The sequence below is a fragment of the Fringilla coelebs genome (genome assembly GCF_963513975.1).
Source record: "Fringilla coelebs genome assembly, chromosome: 1".
Lineage (NCBI taxonomy): Eukaryota > Metazoa > Chordata > Aves > Passeriformes > Fringillidae > Fringilla > Fringilla coelebs.
Window position 1 is genome coordinate 100194516 of NC_140028.1, and position 22182 is coordinate 100216697.

At 39.1% G+C, this 22182-nt stretch overlaps 1 protein-coding gene across 1 annotated transcript in view; it reads right to left on the reverse strand.

Moving 5' to 3' along the window:
- HECW1 (HECT, C2 and WW domain containing E3 ubiquitin protein ligase 1) overlaps positions 1-22182 on the reverse strand; it is a gene marked incomplete at its 3' end in the record, with an annotated part of 249851 nt that overhangs the window by 78167 nt on the left and 149502 nt on the right. Inside the window, exons 5-6 of the mRNA XM_084209598.1 lie at positions 14087-14162; positions 4854-5023 (exon numbers count right to left, since the gene is read on the reverse strand). Of these exons, the coding sequence (XP_084065724.1) occupies positions 4854-5023; positions 14087-14162 (246 nt within the window). The remainder of the gene's footprint in view (positions 1-4853; positions 5024-14086; positions 14163-22182) is intronic.

Consider the following 22182-nt stretch of genomic DNA (forward strand, 5'->3'; position numbering starts at 1 on the left):
CTTTTTTCCCCTACCATAAAAGGGATTTGCAGAAATGCACATGTTGATGTTCTAAAGTCTGATTCAATCCTTTCTACTGAACTCCTTCCAAGTCAGATAGGGCCTTCAGAAAACTGGCTTTCTGGATATCCCCCTCAGATTTATCTCAGAATTGTCTACGAATTTATTAGCACAGCAAAGACTGAAAATATTTGTAGACTCTCATCATCACCAGTATACAAAGCTAGCAAGACTGAAAGTCTTCTAAATGCAGAAGTTGCAAGTAAAATGCAGTTCTAGAAGAATAACATCCTAAAAAAAACTCTAGATGATTTTTCACACCCCAACCCATTCCTGAAGAAGCTAAAGTTGTCTTGGGCTTTCACACTTCAATCATCAACAGATATTAAAATCAGTAGCTGTAAAGCTACAGCTTGTCTGTGTAGCCAAACAATGTTTTACTCTTTACCTGGACATGTGTGCAGAAATGTTACACAGGGAAGATACCACCCACAAGGCTTCATTCAGTCCTCATGACACCTTTGGTGAAATCCATACTAAATTCAGGATCTGGATTTCACTTTACCTGTATATTGTTTTCATGCTTAGGTGTGAAGGTTGTGAAATTCCTACAGCATATTCTTTTGTATTTGGCAGTAAGGAGTTCAGTAAGTGTGATGTTTCTGTTGCTTTTATTTTGGTCTTCTGTTGAAATTGCAGAATGATTCTGTGAGGCCACGGTAGGGTTGCCAGCATTCTAGTGTTCTGAATATCAGATCAAAATCTGACCAGGCACAACCCACTTTAGTTTAAATTTACTGTTGCTTCAAATATATTAAAACATCTTCTTCAATGGTTTTACTCTGCTCTGGAAAGACTCAGCTTTTCTCTAGTATCCCCTGCTTGCCTGACTCTAGGTTTGGGCTACATCAGGTAGCACCCATTTTATCAGCCAACGTAAAGCATCTAGAGAGGAAGAGAGCTAACATAAACCCTTTACTGCCTGATCTGCCTACCTCGGCAAATGTTTTTCAGTCCCAGAACTGCTGGGTGGTCATACCAGTTCAGCATTCAGGATCACAGAATCATTGCCCAAGTTATAATTCTGCACTAAGAAAAGCAGTCACACACCAGCACTCAGATAGACAGTTGCATCTTGGCATTCCTGCAGGCAGCATCCAAAACGATGGCCTGCACTACAGAAGCCACCTCTCACTGGTGTTCAAGCCCCTGAGTGCTTCCTTCTTCTGATTTTGCATTGGTAATCTCAAGAGACAGCTTACGTGAGAAATTATCCAAGTGCAATATTTTTGAAAGGTGGTGAGTTATCTGAGGTGCAGAGAGCATGAAAATCCTGTACATCTGTGTATCAGATCTGACATACTAGCTGCTATTTGTTAAGCACACTTGCTCTCTGTTTATTCACATCAATTAATTCACTAGTGAAATGTGGCTGTCTTCAGAGTGATAAGGCAGCCATTCCAAACACTCTTTTGTCTCAGCTCTATTTTAACAGTGTTTGTAAAAGCTGAGGCAAAGAAACAAGGAGTGAAACCACAGGAAGTTGAGATTGTTTTTAACCTAGTAGTGGGCTCCCATTTTAGGGCAATCTGCTCCTCCAGAGTTAGATTACTGGAGTTGAAATTCAATGTGTTATTTAACAGATGACATTCCTACTACTTTAAACGTGCTGAGCAGTTGCATCAGCCCATTTTTATAGTCATCTCACTGGCCATTCCTCAGAGCTCTCCTTCCACTCACCAGTAAATAAAACAAGAATTGAGGAAACAGTCTGCTTAAGCCGCCACAGTTAAGAAAGAAATACCATAAATATATCTAAGGTAAAGTCCAGAAACCCTAAGTACTTTATCTGCCAAACCATAGAATTTCCTATCCAGTTGGAGGTATGTGAACTACTTTTTAAACCACTTTGCTTTGTTCCCGTGATCTATTACTTGTCTGAACTGTGTATCACTTCACTGATTTCTGAAAAACTAAATCTTTTTTTAAATGAGCTGTTTCTGAACAATATGACAGCCCACACATTGTTTCAATATGAAACAATGTGGAAATATTGTTATTATTTTTCATGCGTCATTAGTGTCATTATTTTTCTACTATCTATATTAGAAGATAAGCATCCACCCTTCTCAATTCCACTACATATGCACAAGAGTTCGGAAATGGGCACTTCCTTCTGAGATTTTCTTTACATTTTATCTCCGGTCAGCATGACAGGACTGTTCACCCTTTGTGCTTTTGCAACTGTCTGGGCTGGCAGGGCAATACCTGCCGAATGTGAGACTGTAGAGTCAAGCTGTCCAGTGCCATGCAGCTTCCAGGCACTGATTTATTTAACATTACAGATGCTTCTGAAGAGAATGTGAAAACATCCAGAAACATGTTCAAAATGATGTCTCTCTATCAGGGAAAGTCACCACCGTGGGCTTTAAATTTTCTCAGTGAACAATTCTCAATGTGAGGCCTTTTTCACCTCTACAGTGAGCCCTGCTGCAAGTGTCAAATTGTCACTTGCTACTCCTTATCTGTAAGACATTTCCATTTCCTTATGTCTCCTTGTACAAAGTACTGCAAATCAGAGCAATGGAAGAATAGCTTTAAGTCAGGATAACTTGTGCTGAACAGCATTTGAACAGCCTGTGAAATGAAGATGATCATCAATATTACATGAGACAGATGAAAATTTGCCTGAGGTACCAGGATGCTCCCAGCATGTTTGTATAATGCAGGTGGTTACTATACAAACAGAACAGCCTGGTAAGTATATGAGGAGGAATACCAGAACAAATTAATATAAGTAAATCAGTCACCTTTCAGTCTGTAGGACTTTTAGTACTGAAGCCCTTAAAAACTGAATTGACTCTTTCTGAATTTGCTCAAGGGTAAACAAGAACATATAGTAAGATCCTTGTCTGCAGATATTTAAATAATTTTATTTCTCTATCTCAGATTTTTTCAAGTTTAGCATCCAATACAAATCAGATAAGTCATCCAATTGAGAAAAAAAAATTACCTTCTATTCACATAGAGTGACAGAGAATCTAAGAAAAGGATGACCCTTCTGAAATAACACATTGCTAAAATTTGTTTTGCAAAAACAACTTGTGACTGATACTCTTAATGAAATGGCTACGAGTCCTCAGTATTTTGTCACTTCATATATTCACATCCATGAGTGAAAAGGCTGGACAGAAGAACGGCTACCACCATGATTCAGCAACAGTTTTCAGTCTTCCTTCTCCCCTTGTCCCATAAAGGTTGCAGAAAATCAGGCCTATGGTCTTCTGTGCAGCAGAAACCAATGCAGCTTTTCAGTAACAAAACAAGGAGTTCAGACAGGCTGATTGCACAGACTGCAGCACAAATGCATGCAGTTAAACATCCCAATATCAGCTGAGGACAAGGCAGAAGGAGAACATGCTAACCATGGCTTGGCTCTTTTACACTCCCTTGCCACTCACAGGCTAACAACAGAAAGGGAGAAGCAGCACGCTTGCAGGCGATCAAGAAAACCTGGGGGCTGAACAGCAAAGCTGGAAGCCAGCTGTGCTCTTTTGCTTTCCCATGTCCATAATTAGGCCATTTCATTGTTTCTCCTTTTCTTGCTGCCACACTCCACTTGGAAAAGAAATGTCAGCCCACAAACTCAGCCATTTGGCACAGCTTGAGGAGAAGACACCTGTGCCATTTTATCAGAGTCACAACCCTATGTACTGAGTATCACACACAGAGAGCCAGTTTCCCCTTCATACCTGCTCCTCTCTAGTTCTGGGTCTTATGCATTTCACTGAAAGGTCTCTGCCAACTGCCTGATCCTCCATGCCAGTTCTAGCTCGACCAGGTTCACAGCTGGAGCTGGGACCTCTCAACCAGATACATCTGATGCTTGGCTCCACAGAGAAGTTATGACTTGGTGGATGCATCATAATAATATCTTCAATTAAGTCCTGCTAGAAGGCACTTTTCTCTGACTAGTTTCAAGGTTGTTTTTCCAGTCATACAACCTCCCCCACGCACCACACAACCTGATGTGGTATCTAGTTACTCCAGGTAGGAGAATTCAATCCTATTTCTGCTGTCTTTTTGCCCACTCACAGCTCCATCTCTACAGAGTTTGACCTAATTATACCTCAGCTACTTTACAATTTGCATTTTAATTTGAATAAGTCTGTGCAGTGTATTTATTTACATTTACTCTTTCCTGCAGTGGAGATATTGTTGTGACAGAGCACACCAGTAAATCACACCCAGTATGTCAGGCTCCTTTAATTCCAAAGAGATTCCTTATTCTTTGCTGCCTATTGCCATTTTGCATGTAATTTAAAAACAGCAGGCAGCAATTGAGCTCTCAGATCTCATTAATACATACAAGTCCTTCCAACAAAAGAAGCAGACTAGAGACTATTTCTTCAAGGTGATGGCTAAATGTGCCAAAGTTGCCTTTGATTTGTATTGCCACTGATGCTTTTCAATCATATTGCTTCTCTTTATTTGCATGTCGGACTTGTGCTTCATACAATGTCTCTGTGTAAGAACACTGTAACAATCTAGCAGCAGCCTTTCATACTATGCAAATTTATTTTTCAATTCTGTTTTATGCCTGCCTTCAATAATTAACAATGTTATAAACTGCACCAATGAAGTACAACCTACACTGAAAGTATACTGAAAGTTTTAATGTACCACCCATCTTCGTAGCTAATTACTGAGACAAGTAGTCATAGAATATATCAAGCACAGTTAGGTCAACTATTTAGCCAAGAACTCAATCAGAAGGAAAAAAAAAAAAAGATAGTACTAGAGTAATGCCTATGCTTTAAGAAAAGTCTCAGCTTAACTTTCCAGCTGCTTACCTCTCCTTGCCAGATAGGGTTAACCGTGTTACATATGATCTTTGACCTTTTCTCCTGTCCATGATGAGGAAGAGCTGGGAAGATGCTATGTTTTCCAGGCTGGATGGAAATCTTCAGATAAGGATCTGGATTGAAGAACATCCCTTTCTTCAGACCAAAAGCCTGGAAATCTGAAAGGCAAAGAACCAGATTAGTTTTCACATTCCAGGCATCTCTTTGGGATGCTAGGAACAGTATATAGGGAACTGGTAATGAACTCAAACAATATGGCAGGAATGTGAAAAAAACTCACTATGTTTACTGTAAGGCAATATAATGCCAAACCATAATGATCTTGTGATTTAGAATTTACAAATTATTACGTAATGAAACTGCAAATTTACAGCCTGATTGTGCAGACTGATTCATGTTCTAAATCAATATTTATGCAACTTCAAGTGATATACTTATTTTTCTAATAAGCTGAGCACTTGCTCAGCCTGACTGCAGTGGAAGGACTACTCTGAAAAAGAGATCCTGTAATTTAATGTCAAAGTCATAGCATTTGGTACCCAATTTTTCCTAGGTTTCCATTTTACCATTGTACAGATCTTATCTTTTACACCACTTTTTTCTATATGAAGTCATTTTACACTTTTTCCCACTTTAAATAATTTTCTTCCCTGCATGTGTTAACTTCACCCTAGGAAAACTCTTGTCTATAATGTCCAAATTTTAAGCAGGGCTTTACAGCTGCAGAACTCCCAGGGAGCATAATATATGTTGCACACACAGAAAATGCCCAGGCACTTATTTGAAAATTCCCCCATAACATTCTGAACAAAGACACAATGCCCATTATGATCTGTCCCTGTGAAGCTGATGAAATGCAAACTAATCTGCTGTTATATAATTAATTTTAGCTCAACAGACACACACTGACCCCCTCGGTCTTCTCGTTTTCCAGATGCATTTCTAAGCTTTCTTTGGCACATACAAGCACTTATTCCTATTAGCGAGTTCAGTAGCTAATTTATTTTCCACCACTCTTTGTATGGAGATTCTCCTCTATTTAAAGCTTTATTTCACATCGGGCTATAAGCACTGTACTGTATTCTGCCTATTTCCTCTTGCTGTATTGAAGAGATAAAAAGTATTAGACATAATGGTTTCTAAAACTGCAGAGATGCATACCTAAACATTCAATTTAAACACATATTTTTTCTCCTGGCAGTTTTTGAAAACATTAATTTTCACAGTCTTCTAATTCTCTTCTGATTAAAAACCCAATTATTCTGGCAGGTTGTGGGAGACCATGAAAAACCCTCAAGGCAGGTATTTCGGATGACTCTGAAAATCATACACACTGCACACCATCATCAGTGTTTTTTCCAGAAAATAGCTATATCAAACCCAGTTGTGTGTTGCTTCCTTAACATATGGTAATAGCCAACACAATAAAATGTGCAAGTTAAAAGAATTGATTTCCTTTCTGTTGATTTTAATCATCTATTCCACCACACAATTCATGCTGCACATATGCAAAAGCTGTTGGACAGATGGTCCTGAAACAGACTGTATTTTAAGAATCTCATTCTTGAGACATTCTCTAACAAAAAAACAACAAACAAACAAACAAAAAATAGAGGACATCACTACTAAAAGCTTATTTGAAAGTACATTGCTGAAACTATGTACTGCCACAGTCCTAGCAATGCTATCACACAAAGAAAATTATCTGCTTCAAAAAGATAGCACTGATTTTTTTACCCCCTTTTTTGTTTTCCGAGTGCAAAATCTCTGTGTAATCAGCATGTATCTCATCTAACAGCCCTGCTGAAATCCTACATGGCAAACTCTTTTGCATTGGAAGTTGTACTGTTAGAAATGCACTCAAGAAATAGAAATCAAGATTGCAAAATAAGTATGAATGACAAGGACCAGCAGTGCATTAGCTCAAGCTGCTAACATATGAAAGGAGAGAAAGACCTCTGGGATCTTATTTTCTTTCTCTCTGATACTTCCTCAAAAGAGTCTGAAACTGAAATATTCATTGCTGTATATGTTTCTGGGTTTTTTTTTTCCTTCAAAGAGAGACCATGCTATCTTTGGGTACCACTAAGTTACAAAATACTGATATTTTTCTACTGATAGAAAATACCTAGCACTCAATGATGTATACTTATAGATCAAGTATCATAAAGAAAATACATTGAGGATGACCTACCAGCCTCTTTCCAGTTATGGGAATTAGAGCACAGCCATGAAGATGAAGGTACTCCTAGCCTCAGTTAATAGTCTCATTTTGGTATTTGGATGAGAAGAAAAAAAGTAATTTAGCAAAGCACATGGCAAAAATTTTATTTGTGTAATTTTCTTACTTAAATTATACAGTAAAGCAGATTAAAAAAAAAAAAAAGTCAGTTAGAAATGGCAATTTTATTGTCCAAAGTAGAAATAGGGCTAGCAGAATTAGCTTTCCCAAGGACAAATACCCCAATTAGATATCTCACCACAAATTCTCATCACTGTGAAAAACAGAGCATCAAAACTCAAAAAGCTCTTAATAAAGCTACATGGATATCTGCAGACAAGCAGAATTCCATTTCATTTGAAGCAAAACCTATCTGTAGGTCCTGTAACTATCTGCTGTAACTTGCTGCTGTAATTCTTACCACTCCAGCAAAACTCCCCAGCAGAAGAATCACAGCCATTCTGCCTTCCCAAATGCAAATATTTTTCTCTATCATCTTCAGAAAAAGTTTCAGAAGATACTAAACTTTTAATGAAGGTCTGAAGCTAACTGAATTTAAGTCTTTGGTTGAATGAATGAATTCCAGAAGGCTGGGACATACCTTGCTGTACACTGTAATTTTAGAGTGTGTTTCTTGGAGGCATATGAGGAAATGCTACAAATATAACTCATCTACAGTTTGCTAAGGTGTATTTCCATCCAGTCTCTTAAAAAAAATACCGTATTTTTAATAATATACCATGTGTCAGCTTCTCATTTAGTCATAAATCACACTTTAGTGTGAAAGAGGTTATAGACATCTAACAGTTTAATAATGTCAGGCCATCTCTCATGACAGATGACAGAAGGAAGAAATCCAGGTAAAGACAAAGTAATTACAGCCTTTCACTGCCACAGACTTGCACAACTTTTAAGTACATGCATCCTACTTCATCTAGGCTCTCTTCACTGGAGAAAAATGGCTTCTACTAACTGCTGCCTGCCGCTGCCCCCAAGTGACTTATGAATTTGTTCCAACTCCAGAGCTTTCTTTCCATATATGCTGATCTTCAGGTGCCTGGATGAGACCTACGGAAGCTTTACACTGGGTCACTTGCATGCATGTTCCCTCTGTTCCAAAGGTGTGCCACAGACTTCCCTGTCTGCTTTATAAAGGATCACTGAGCAAATCTATTCACCATGAAACGTCACAGACTTTGGGGCACTGGTGGCTGGATAGTGATGGAGACTATTTTTGTGGTGAACCAGTGCATTTACTGGAGCCAGGTGGGGATGTAAATTCCAACAACTCAGCTAGAACATGTTTTACAATGTTTGATTTTGCCTCAATACAAGTCATTAAGCTTCCAAAAGCTCAGGGAAGAGTCACGTTTTGTCATGCTCAGCAAGGAGATTCTCTGACAGTAATGATGAGCAAAACTACCATAAAGATAGTATTTCAATTCCCCACAGACATAGCAAGGTACTCAACCAGACCCATGCTCCATGTAGGAGTGTGACAGAAAAGGATGGAGAATCAGATAGGGGACCAGACTCTGGAGCAGTCTGTTATCTAAATTAATTACATTTAGTCTGGTCATCAATATGTCAGGAGTGAGTTAAGGGAGCTCAAAGCTGTTCCCCCCAAGGGATAAGAAGACTTTGCCAATGGAATTTTCCTAGAAATTACACACAAGGCTGCTCTGTGCAGTTTATAGATGTGTCTTAAGAAGACTCAGTCCCTCTGGTCTCCTGATGGCGCATATTCTACTGAATATTCTACTGAAGATTCCAGAGTTACAACCCAACAGAAGGGCCAAAGACTAGTAAGTAGCAGAGCTACTAGTTTTGAGAAACTGATACTGATATTTTAAAACAGATGGCAAATTTCTTTTAACAAATGCCAAATATTGAATGTTCTTTGTGTTCCCCAGCACCATTCAAGTGACGACAATTGATGTCATGCAGGTATCTATACTGGCACTTATGCAGAGGTTATTAACCCTAAGAAATTCTATGGTCAACCCACCAAATTCCCATTTTTCATATTTAGCATACTAGCCTCATGATCTCAGGACCATGAAATGGGACATATTCCTTATGAGCCATCTGACCCTTTGAGGGAATGAAGACATCTTGAGTTATGCCAAACTTACCCAGAATATACCTAAAACCAGAACTAATGAAGTTCACAGTATGCTGGAAAGACCCTACTCTTACTGGAATGGCCATGGTCAATTTAGATTATGATCTAGAAGAATATCAAAAAGGAATTTATTCTATGATCTGTTCATTAATGGCAGAAAGTAAAAAATACTGTCATCTTACTGAGATCCTGACCTTCATAATCCATCACAACTAAAGAGTTGCTAATTTGGATGTCAGTGGACAACTCTATCATTTCCCTTCAGATTTCCTTTGTGAATTCCCAAAAAGCTATCACCTCTGGTTCTGACACTGACAAAACATACTTGAACGGGACTGGTATCTGGACAGACTACCAATGAGAGAAGGTAATTGCCAGGGTGCTGATATGTCAGTGTTTCTTTTGTAGACCTTGGACAGAACAAGAACCTGTCTCCGAGTGCAGCAGTTCAACTACTGAGTTGCCTAAGATAAAGGCACGGCTTCAAAGAAAGAACAACAAAACTCTGCTTGCTCAAGATTCAATAGGAGGCGGATAGGTACTGCCTCTCAGACTTGTGCTTTTAAAGTTACTGTCAGTGGAACAATATTTCAATAGTAAGAGCACAGCAATATTGCATTTACTAAAATGCCAATTTGACTCGGGAAGCAGTGTATGATACCAAACTTCATTGGGCAATCACCTCTTTGGAAGAAGGTGAGCATGGATTTGCAGAAGTATTGCATCTGGTATTAATTAGATTTCAAGAAGCAAATATTAAGGAACCTATTCTAGAAATCAAACAGTAATGTGCAATGATAGGACGTATTAAAATCCAACACAAACTAATGCAGGGGAATTGAGAAAGATACTACTTAAAGTACAAGAGATGACTGACTTGATCAGCTACTGAATGAGATTCTACAAGTGATGATATGCAAAAGGTTAAACAAAGTGCTTATTTTTGCTCTCAGAAATTACAGACGTATAGACACACTTCACTTTTATTTTAAAATAAAATGCAGGAAAAAAAGAAAGGGCTAGTGTAGTTGCACAAGAAGGTATTTTAAGGTCTGAGATTTAAAAAAGAAAGACTAAGTGGATCAAATAAACCAAAACGTTTCTGTCACAGGGCTCCCAGGCAAAACATTAAAGACAGTAAAAAAGAGAAGAAAATCTTTTTTTCTAGCTATAAATGCTTTAAAGAAAAACAAAAGGGTTTCTCATTTGTTTAAAAAAAGGGCAGTAGACGTATTAGGAAGAAAATAGGCGCATTAATAAAAGATAAGAAGTAGTAGAATTAAGTATTCCAAAATGTCTGAGAGACAGGCTACCTTTTTAATCATCTTCATCAAGAATGAAAACACAGAAAAAGTCTGAACCACTAATATAACAGCTTATCAAAGCAAGGGGGTGTTTTTATCACTGCAAGTGATTAACCACTGGAGCAAAGCACCATCTTGGTATGCTCAGATCCTGATTACACATCTGTCTGTGAAATATGTCCAAGCCAAACTCACACAAAGCTCACCACCACAGGGGAAGGTGTCCTGTGTTAAATACGAGAACGGAGTGGTTGAATTCAAAGCCTTCTGAGGCCTTTCAAACTGCTAGTCTAGGCATACTTCGTGGGCACAATGTGCAGTGGACCTGGTAAAAAGCCACCTCACCTTGACACAAGATCTGACAAGAAGGAAAAAGGTGTGGGATTAGTAGTTATAAAGTCAATCACTAGGATTTAAAAAATAGTTGGAAAATAAAGTCCATTAAATATTTGCATTCTGAACAAGAATTTCATGCTAACAACTACTGTCATAATCACCCTTAGCAGACCTTATACTATTTTCAGTTGTGATTTATGCTCTAACTTCTATAAACTGACAACTGTTATTACTTAAATACCTGGTCTGAAAACCACACAAAAACAACTAACAAGATTCCCAGAGATGCGTGATGGAGATAAATGCCTGAATGTTTGTGAAATATTCAGATCTTCTGATAATTTGTTCCCCAAGGACACTTATAAATAAAGTGTGCAAAAACATGAGATATGTGAAATATTAAAGCCTGGAAAAATTTATTTGATGCAGCATAGAGCTAGGAGGCATATTATGCAAACCCCATGATAACACTTTCTAAATATACCAGCCAACAAGACTGGTTTTAGGGGCTTTCAGCAAATGCATTATACTGTTTAACTATGAACCTGCAAATGAAGTAGCTGGTACATCTCAAGAAGCTTAGCACATTTTTTCCTTCTGTACTTCATGCAAGAGAGCTCTGACGCTTTTCAGCCGCCTTATCAAAAGTGTGACATTCACTGGTAACAGTGGAAAAGGCATGTTTGAAACGTAAATGCAAAGTGGACTGCAGAGTTTTCCTTAAAGGTTTTTTACAGCCTAGCTAAATCAGGCTTAAAATATTTCTCTTGGTACTTTAAATAATGAAAGCTATATTAATACAGTCATCGTAAAAATTATTCAGAACCTTAATAATGGGAAATAATCTTTGAGAGCAGCGCTGCCAGTGAACCTTTCACATGAACAGCTTCCAGTCTTCAAGGAAGCAAACATGAAGTAAAAAACTCTCCTAGTGACATAGTGAAAACTCTCTGCTATTTCCATTCTCAAGAAGCTAGTCATATTCTCGTGCCTTGAAGGATCATTTTACACCTTTTTCATTGTTTGACATTTTTATTCAATCCAGAAATCTTTTCTCAAAAATACCCTCCAATGAAACAGCTAGATTTTATCCAACCAAATACTCAATAAACTATGGAAAGAATAAAGCACTTTGTCAACAGCTTTTTAGGAAAAAAACCTCTTTCCACACAGTTCATTTTAACATAGGGGCTCTCAACTGGGCTCTCTCAGCAGTAGAGAAAGCAATACAAGTCAGCTGAAATGCATTCATGTTGCTCAGCATTTCTTGTGATTTGGCCTACTTTGAGATTTTTCTCTCCCACTCTAATAACTTTTTCTTCTAAAAAAATTAATGGCAGAAGGCATAGCTCTTCTTGCATTCTTTAGATTACAGACTCCTTAGAGCATGATTCCTCTGTGTTGGTGCAATGGACTCCAGTCACATTAATGACATCCAACCACTTTTTTTTTTAATGCAACAAAATCAACCATAATTTGGAAACCTTTTAAGTAATGACTGTATTAACTAACGACTGAAGATGACAGTACACCAAAATACAGATATTGAAAAGGAAAACCTTTTATGAGCGAAAAGGACTTGAGACAATAGAGGGGTTACTGCTGAGAGTGGTGCAAATGGAAAGGAATCCCAGTTCTCTCTGATGCCTCTGGGAGGTCTGCCTTGATCTGCATTTTATTAGCTAGCATAATAGATACAGGAACAGCAATAATTTTGCTTTGCGAGAGACAACATTTTGTCACTGTGGTGTTGACTAAGAAGGTAATAAATAAATCCTTGTGATGTGTTAACCTGTTAATTTCAGAAAGACTGAAACGGAACTATTTTGATAACTTAGATTTTTGATAAAATAATTGCCAAATTATTTTATCAAAGCCTTTCATACGCCTGGCTGGGATGATGTTGTTAATATGGATGCTATATACATGCAGATTAATAGCTTGTGAATCACATCAATTAGATATCCCAAACATCTTATGAGGTATGGTCATTATATACTTTAAATCAAGCTGTAAATTAGATAACTCTAGTTCATAAAAGGGCCCACTGACCCCATATTTTACTACTCTTGAAACCACAAATTACTATTGACACGTCTCGGCTTACTAGGCCAAAGAATCCAAGATAATGAAAAACTGTAACTAGTTCTGGGCCACATTTTCTGTTTATTTATGGACATTAAAAAATATTAAGTCTGCTTCTTTATTTCTGTTGAGCTAAACCTGTGATTTTATCAACTGATGGGTGGATAACCAGTGTGCAACCTGGCAAAAGTAAGTCATGTGTTAAAAAAGCCCTGCCCAATGTCAGTCTGATCTGCCATGTATCCTTAATAGAGGGTTACTTGAAATAAATCATATGGCCAAGACCAATCATATAATGAGATACTTGTCCAAGAGTAGGACTTCACACTTAAAGGCCTAGGCCTGTAAAACTTTTGAACTAGGGCAATACTTTTTACTCTCTGCTACATGCTCAAAGAATTTCCAAGTCAAGTCAAGCATCTTTCTCTTGGTCTTCCAGGAGCTAAAAAGATATGGAAACCAACCAGCAAACATAAGACTCCAAAATAAGAGTCATGCTCATAACCACTCTCTTTTGACAAACTGGTTTCTGTCTACAGATGTGATTTACACGTTGTTCTTACCAAAGCTAGATCAAATGGCTCATCGCTGTTACACAGAAACAAATTAAGCCTTTAAAACCTGCAGTGACATGCCAAGTAACGAGGCTAAGCATTCTTCATGAAATGCAGATAAATGAGAGCAGTCATCTGGCTCAAGAAGTCTGAGAGTCACTTTTGAGCAATACAGAGAATATTCTGCACCACAGCACATGGATCTGCCTCAGGTCCAGACCATGACTGTGGAACGTGCTTTCCAAGGAACAGAGTACTACCACAAATCCATTTTGCTCTGTAAATAAAACACATGCCTTTGATCTTGCTTTCTGTGACCTACATATTTAATTGTAAACAGAAAAACCTAATATGGCCCCAGACTCTACTTGAACAAGTACTTACAAGAACAAGCACGTAACTCTCATTGAAGGAAAAGAGTGTGGCAATAATCATAAATATTTATTCTTTGTCTCTGCATTATTTTTAGTACAGACAAAGAATCCATGCATAAATATATACATACATATACTTACACACTTGTGTACATAAAAGGTTCTAGTAACTTCAGTCCTAAACTCTTTGGGCTTAAAACTTACTTATCAGCAGTGACTTACCTGACAGTGAAAAACTTATCAGTCTCCGACTTCCTTGTCCCTGGACTGAGTCTTCATTGGTGATGCTTTTAAAAATCTGCTGGGAGATAAAGAATTATGAGAAAGTGTGTCTCCAACAACTCTTGAACAGAGAATTGCTTCGTAACTGTCTTTTTTACTGATTCTTATTGAAGTTTTACAACTAAGAATCAAATAACCAGAGATTAAAACCATGTTTTTATCTAGGTAATCATTTAACCATTAATGCCCTAAGTCATCCCTGTCTGGAGCTTTCCCTTAAAAAACCATAATGATGCAAAAATACTACTGTAATTTGAATATAGCAGTTCTTCACCCAATGAGGAACTATGTATTGGTCAGGACATAAAAGTATTACATAAGGATGGGATGAGACTAGCACCTCTTGAAACAACTTCCATCTTTATAGTACCTTATTACTTGTGTGGAAAATCTTTCTCCTGAAGATTTATTGAATTCCTTTCAAAAAGACTTCTGAGAGATTACTAGTACCCTGCACAAAAAACCTACTGTGAATTATGCTAACAATATGCATAGAGGGTGAACTGGAAAAAAAATTAAAAATCCATAGATTAATCTTTGTACTCCACAGTTCAGTTTTTAATGTCAGTCTTTGGTTCAGCAAGTTTATTGGTGAGCTGCTGTTGTGCAAATTAGGCCCCAAGCTGCCTTCCGGCTGTGATCAGAGCTGGGAAGCAAGAACACCCACGGGCCAGTGACTGGGGCATCAGGAGAAGCCCACAGCAGTTTTTGTGTGGAGTCCCTGAGCAGGGCAGAGGAGATGTCATTGGGTGTCAGACTCCAAGCTCAGCTGGGAGGGGGTGCTATGAGTACTGCTTCCCACCGACTTTGGAGTCAAACCAAGCACTGCTCTGCCCTCAGGAAGCAGCAGCTCTGTGTCACTCTTGCCACTCAGCTTTCAGCCAAAAAAGAAAAACAGCATTTATGCAGTGAAGTTCCAATTTCTGATGGGAAACAGTAACTGAAGTCCCACTCAGCTGTGACTCATTGCTCAGTATATTAAATATTGTGTAGTCAAGCTTAACTTAGAAGACAAGCTGCTCTCTGCCCCCAGATAGTGCAAAACCTGGCAAGTGAGTACTTAACCCAGCCAGCAGGGATTAAACACTTTTGATCTAGGTCTCACTTGGATGAGACCTAGATCAAAAATATATGGATGAATTTAGACATCCTTATAAAATAATGGGTTCTGCTGGACCTGACTTTTAGTCATAATCATTTTGTTTCTTCCAGATTATCCAAATGGGATAAAAGGTACTGAGCAGGGCAGGACTATGAATAAATTCCAACAGAAACATCCCCATTGGATCACAGCTAATTAGTTGCAATTGCATTATTGGCCTTCTCAGCAAAGTAGGTTTCAATGTGATTATTGAAGCCACCACTGATTTCTGGATAGATGCACATTTAAATCAGAATATATGTGACTATAGGAATTTTATGACAAGAACTCAGCAACCTTTACCGGCCAAAGCTGTGACCCCGTTAAGAAACAATGACGTTTCTGTGTCAACATGTATTTTTCATACTATGTCACTGCCTGATAATAATTGCACATTGTACTTTAATGCTTACTTCTATGGTCTTTTCATGATTTTGTCCAGGATAGTAATGGAGCCAACCAAACTAGATATGTGCACGTTTGCAAAAGGTGTTTTTTTCTAGCCCTTTCACATTTCTCTGGGGTTTTATTTAGACCTGCCATGTATGTCATACATCATGCCAGTATGAATAGTTTAGCAGACTACACTTTGAACAAACTGGGGTGGATCTGATGGGGTCCTGCAAACCTGTTCAAAACTTAAAAATATTTGCTATTAAATGACCTTTCTACATTAGTGAAACTATATTGAGACAGTCATAAAATACTGTTGTCACAAATCCTGATAAAAAGCAAAGCATCCTCAGCATGGTCAAATTTGCACTAGCAAAGCTTGCCATTTATACAAGGGGAGTAATAGCACATCCAGTCCCATAAGTGAAACAACAACAAAATAAATTTTTTTGCTCCTGAAGGGTCCATCTGTTCCGTGAAGCAGGTGCACCCCACAGCGTCCTGTCAAGTGCTCACCATTCAGCCATACAATCAGGGGTACTAAAAGCCAGCCCTGCTGTGCAAATGAGTTCCATCCTCAGTAGCTGACCCCTGCATAACTCTCTAAGATGCAGCTCTACATCAGCATGCCAGGCATTTTGAGAGTGCCTAGCAATTAACCTTAGCAAAATGAAAGACATGCGGGAAGCTTTTCCAATTTTCTTCCTGGCCAGGCAGAGGAGAAAGGGAATGCTGGGCAGAAAGGCTGAAGGAGAGAAACTTTTGTCCTTTGGTTTGAGACTTGTGATGCACCAATAAAAACTTCACACAACTGAGCCTCCTGTGTAGCTGTCATCACAAACCTGTGCTCCTCATCCTCCAGTGGTCTGAAGGCACTGGTCTGCACTCTCCTCGCACATACACAGCACCTTCTCACCCATGATAGGGTGCTAAGGCATGCCAGGGCACATGCCAGAGCAGGCTCACGAGCAGGAAAACATCCTCTCCCAAAGAATAGGAAGGGTAAAAGGGTAATAGGAAGGCCAAGAAAGTAATTATACTTTAATATTGGCATTTCAAGAAGTCAGAAGGAACAGCAAGGAAAGAAGACAAATCTCCCAACATTAAGTCTGATTTTGTTAAAATAAGTAGAGCTATTTGCTGCAGTTTGGATTCACAGTTTTCTAATGCAATACCAGACTGTCCCCAGTAATGAGGACAAGGCTGCACTTGATGCAGAGCAGGGCAAAAGAGGGTGAGTGGTCACCAGAGCTCATCAGCAGCCATATCAAATGGGTTTCATCTTTAGGCCTGAGACAGGGATGTGCATACTGTTCCTGCTTGCCATTTATCATGAAGGAAATCCAGACTGATTTTAGTGGCTGCAATATAACTACATTGGGAGTTCTGTCACTGTAAGTAAACCTTGAGTTTAGTCATCAGGAGGTAAAAACCCCTCTGTCTTCTCAACTGCCACTTAAAACACAGTTAGTTGACAGACAGACAACATTCATCTCATCACTTGACATCCTATGGGCTTGAAGTCCTTCACATGAAAAGGAACAAATGTCATTTTCCCTCAATAACTTCTGGGCTTTTTTATACCCTTGAAGTGAGAGCTCAGTCTGAATTAGCTTGATATTTTTAGTTTATAATGCCATTTCTGCACATTTCGCAACACAGCCTAATTATTTTACAGGTCCTGCCAATACAAAACAGAATTAATATGCTTTTACTACACAATTCTGCTAGATCTAGACATGAAGATGGGACATGAGCTGCAACTTCAAGCCTAGCTGAATCTCTCTCCAAAAACCAAAGGCTTCCTGAACAGGGTTCAAACCTCCTTTTGATTTCTTTGGATGTAGTTGGAGTCAGCACCATTGCCACTGATGTCAGCACATACATTCAAACACTAAGAGATGCATCAGTACTTCCTTTAAAATATTCTCCAATAAACATGCACTGTAAAATATTCTGGTCTGTGATAGAGTTTCCAAGCCTCTTAAGCAAAGTGAAAGATGACTACCAGCACCTGTGAGGGCCAGCTGTGAAACATGGAAAGGTACTTGAGGCCAGACTGAAGCCTATTGGGACTTGCTGACCTCAGGAAACAGTCCAGCTCTGCTAGTGCTTTTCATTTTCTCAGTACAGAGAAAAAAGAAGACCAAAGGAGAAGACTGAAAGCTAAAAATAATAGTCTTGTCCTGGAATAACATTTCCTTGTGAGTAGTTCTGCAAATGCTGGAAGGAAGTTCTGTGACCCTGAATGAGAAAGGAGGCAGGTTTCACACTAGCAAAGGGCCTTTGAGACTCCGTTTCTCTTTAGCCATGGTATGTGTTATGAAAAAAAGTAATCATCTTGAGAAAGCCCAAAGTACTAGAGTCCATCAGTTCTTGCTGAGGCAAAATTCCAAGCGCATCACTAAAAATTTGTCTAAGCAAAAAGCCAGAAACAGAGACTGTCACAAGTAATAAAAATAATATCTCCTAAAATACCTTTCCCTTCACTAGTCTACCTAAATATGTGGAAGAATAACTCTTGCTCCTGAAAATAAAGTGGCTTACAGGGCACCCTTAGGGTGCCCCTATTCAGCCTCCCTGTTGCTCTAGGTTATGATGAGGCAAATACTTTCCAACAGAGGTACAGTGCAAATACAGGTCTGGAAAAAAACTAATTGTTGTAACTGTGTTTACCTGGTGCTGTACTAGAAAAACCTGCTTTTGGACACCACAGTGACCAATAATAGTGCAGCATGCTGGCAGAACCTCCTTTGCAGAATTAAATTCCTTTTAGCGTGTTTGTCTACTGTGCAGCAAACCTTAACTATTTCTGAAGTCCTGCTGATACAAAACAGGATAAATATTATTGTATTATGTGCATCTACCACAGCTGGACATGGACAGCTGACAAAAACAAGCACTTACTCCTTTTCCCACACACAGCACAGGAAAACACTCTTATGTCTTAGTGCTCTATAGCATTCCTTCTCTCCAGAAGGAAAAGGATTTCTGTCTTCCAGCAGAAGGAAGAGGACATTTTTGGCCACTGTGCTTGCATGAAGAGATTCAACAAAGCTAAGTGAATTTTCTTTTCCCATAAGTAAAAGAAACACCTAGATTAATTAATCTCACTGTTCACTGACAGCCAAAGCACTTCTGTATCAGTAGCTTCTGCTGCAAAAGAATGGTGGCATTTAACTGATATAAATTACCTCCCACAGGTCAGTATTTCTTTCATTTAAACAGAGGAAATGACAGTGATATTAAAATCAGTGCTGCACTACCTGTTTGCTTTCACTGACTTTATATCATGGTGAACATCATGGACATGGCCTAATGCTCAATATAATCAAGTTCCCATTTTACAAGATGCTAATTAAAACCTAGAATACTTTACAATGATAGCACAAATTGTAACTACAGTAATATCTACCACAGATGAAACAGTCAGGTACTGTAAACTGGCAAGGCTCTAGCTGGGGCAATACTATGTATTCACAAGAGTTTTTCTTTTATAAAGCAGATCTAAGGGCATATCAAAGTATTCAGAAGAGCTCATACTTCCAAGCAGTTCTATCCAGACCTATAATCAAGTCTACAATGAAAGAAGGCTGGAAACCACAAATGTAAAGCAGCAAAATACTTTGTTTGAACACACTGGCTCTGAGGATGAAAAGCAGTAGATTAGAGTGAAAAGGGAAGGCTAAAACCTGTGCTTGTTTCAAGTCAAAAGTGAAAAATAGACTCAACTTAGCCCCAAATTGTGCATGAGCAAACAGAAAAGGTATTGCTAGATGTGTCAGATCTAAACATGTGGTATTGCAGTGCAAAAGACAGGCTGTCCAGCCACAGCCTGCACTATGCTTACTTCAAGCTCCAGTTCTCTGTTCTCTGCTTTTCAAGACCACTGAACTTGCCAGCAGATTTAAAGCAAAATAAGTAAGGTTAACAGCCTTGCTGATTTCAGTTTAAACCAGCTTGGAGCTATTGTTCTAACAGACCAGAGCGTACATGGCACAGGAATCCAGAACATCCTCAAAAATTTTTCTCCCCTAACCTATTTCTGTCGGCTTTTACTGTTGCACTCGTGACTTCACTTAATGCTTAACATTAGGTCAACTCTTCAAAACAAGTGGGAAAAGGCTTACATTTTCTACAGCTCAGCAGTGAAGCATCTTATTACAGTAAGAGAACATCAGACATTATCCTGAGTTCACACTTCACATTCTAGCATCTTCTTTAGGGAATTCTTCAGTAGACCTGCAAATGGGTGAATATTCCTGTTTCCTCCCAGGTGCTGAATTTAAAAATAAATTGTTTTGTAAAACAATTCACTAGGCAAACACAGACTAAGTGCCTCCTTTCACACCACCACTTGGCTTCTTCAGTGCAGAAGCTGCTCTGGGATGCAAGGGCGAATTCTGAAAGGAACAAATGCGGATCTGAGCTCCCTGACTGCCACTGACAGAATTACATCTGTCTATAATCCCAGGCACCACTTTGAAAATCTACCCCTAATTAGTGGCAGTGCTTCAGCTACAACCCCCACTCTGCTAACAGAATTATCCAGCTCTTGAATGCAATATATTCCACTTATCCTGTTAGCTTGTTAAGCCATTGTGCTGGCACAGTGGTATTTTTCTATCAGGTGCTTCCAAACAGCTGCCAGCTTCTCCGGCAGCAGCCTAACTCCTGCTGGGCGCCCTGCCGCCAGCTCCCATCCCTGAAGGACTGTGACCACACACACAGAGGCTTTCCCATGTGCCATGGTCAGCAGCATTCTAGCTCTGTAATACACCACTATTAAAAACGAGAGCAGACTCCCAGTACTAAAAGTGATTTCAGCATTTATTATAATAAAAAGAAGGGCCTAAAGCATGGGGGCCTGCAGGCTGAGCACGAGTGTTTCCGTCAAGGATGCTGCAGCGCTGACACTGGGTTGTCTTCAGCAGCGATGTCCCCGGTGTTCCAGGTGAAGCAGCACGCATTCAGTAGGTCAGAAGCCCCTTTTTATCCTGTTTTTTGTCCCTCTGGATTGGTTTCTTTTTGGATCCTTCCTTTGCATGAAGGTTTAAGGCACTTGATTGGCCCATTACAGTTCTCTCCAGGCTGGCTCATTTTGCATGGGCGCTGGTGTGCTTAGGCATATTATGGTACATTGGGTACTGTATTTCTTATAACTACCCTTTTAACCCCTTTTACAATATAACAAGCAAACTAACAGTACATACTTAACAATTATCAACCATTTTACAACAGTTTCTAATCTATTTTTAACACCACCTCCTCAATGCCACTCCCTAATTAAGTAGAGAATCTGTGGGCATATGACAATTACTCTCTCTCTGCAGAACACTGTCTTTTGCCCCACCCTGCAGCAGTATTTATTGATTACTTTATTTATTCCCAGGACAAAGAGGTTTTGCATTCCAAAAACTCCTGCCCTAGAAACCCTTTAAATAGGTAGCAAGTAAGTGAGAAAAAAATTTTTCCCCCATGGAAAACATTATGAATTTTTTCACCAGATTCCAGATTACAAACTGTGGCAGCCAAACTAAAGTACTGGAAATAAAACCTGCTGCTTAGTGAAGTGCCTCAGCGACATCCTCTAGAGGCAACTATCAACAGGCTTACAACAAGAGGACATCCAGTGAGAGTACATAGCAAGTATACGGAGGTTCCATGTTGGCACGAAGCTATTTCATATCCCCCAACCAATCCTATGTGCCTAGAATGCTCTTTCAGCAAAACCACCGTCTCAAATAAGGATGTTGGGAGCAAACGCTTCCAATTAAAACAAAATCAAGGACTGAGGCAAGAAATCAGTACATCCCACAGAGTCAAATATATTTTTCTTCAAAAAATTTCATAAATTCAGCTTTTTAATTGCTTCAACAGCTCTGCCTAATAAATGTCAATTATCCTTTTGGCAGCAGAGGAAAGACTTTGATTAGAGATTCTGATCTTCCTTCACTCTTTGAAACTTCATTTAAATAGTCTTAGATTTTCAGATACTGAAAGACAATCACATATGCATATGGTAGGCTTTGGGTTGCTGTTTCTGGGTTGAGGGCTGGACTACATCTAAGCAGCAGGTATTTCACTTATACCTATCAAACTTTGGGCAGGATTGTTTTCTGCAGCATATCCCACCAAGTGGCCTCACTGGCTCTGAGACTGCCAGTTATTTGGTGGCAGTGACCCCATGAGACTTAAGAAGTCTCTCAGCAAGGTTAAAGTGGTCCAAAATATGACAGTATTTTACAGACCCAATGCTCAAAACAAACTCCAGTTTAGTTAGCAGGGAAGATGTTGTCATCTTATTGCAGGTCTTATTGCAGGGTTGTGCACCCGTATCACAAAAGTTGTCTCTTTATCACAAAAGTTTCATACCTTCTTGGTGTTTCTCGTGGGTGGTTCCTCAGAGCACTGACTCTTTCTTCTTCACAATTGACTCCAACTCCCCTCTCAAACAGCCACCCCACTCTTTTACAGCACTCTTCTTCCCGCTGGTTACAGC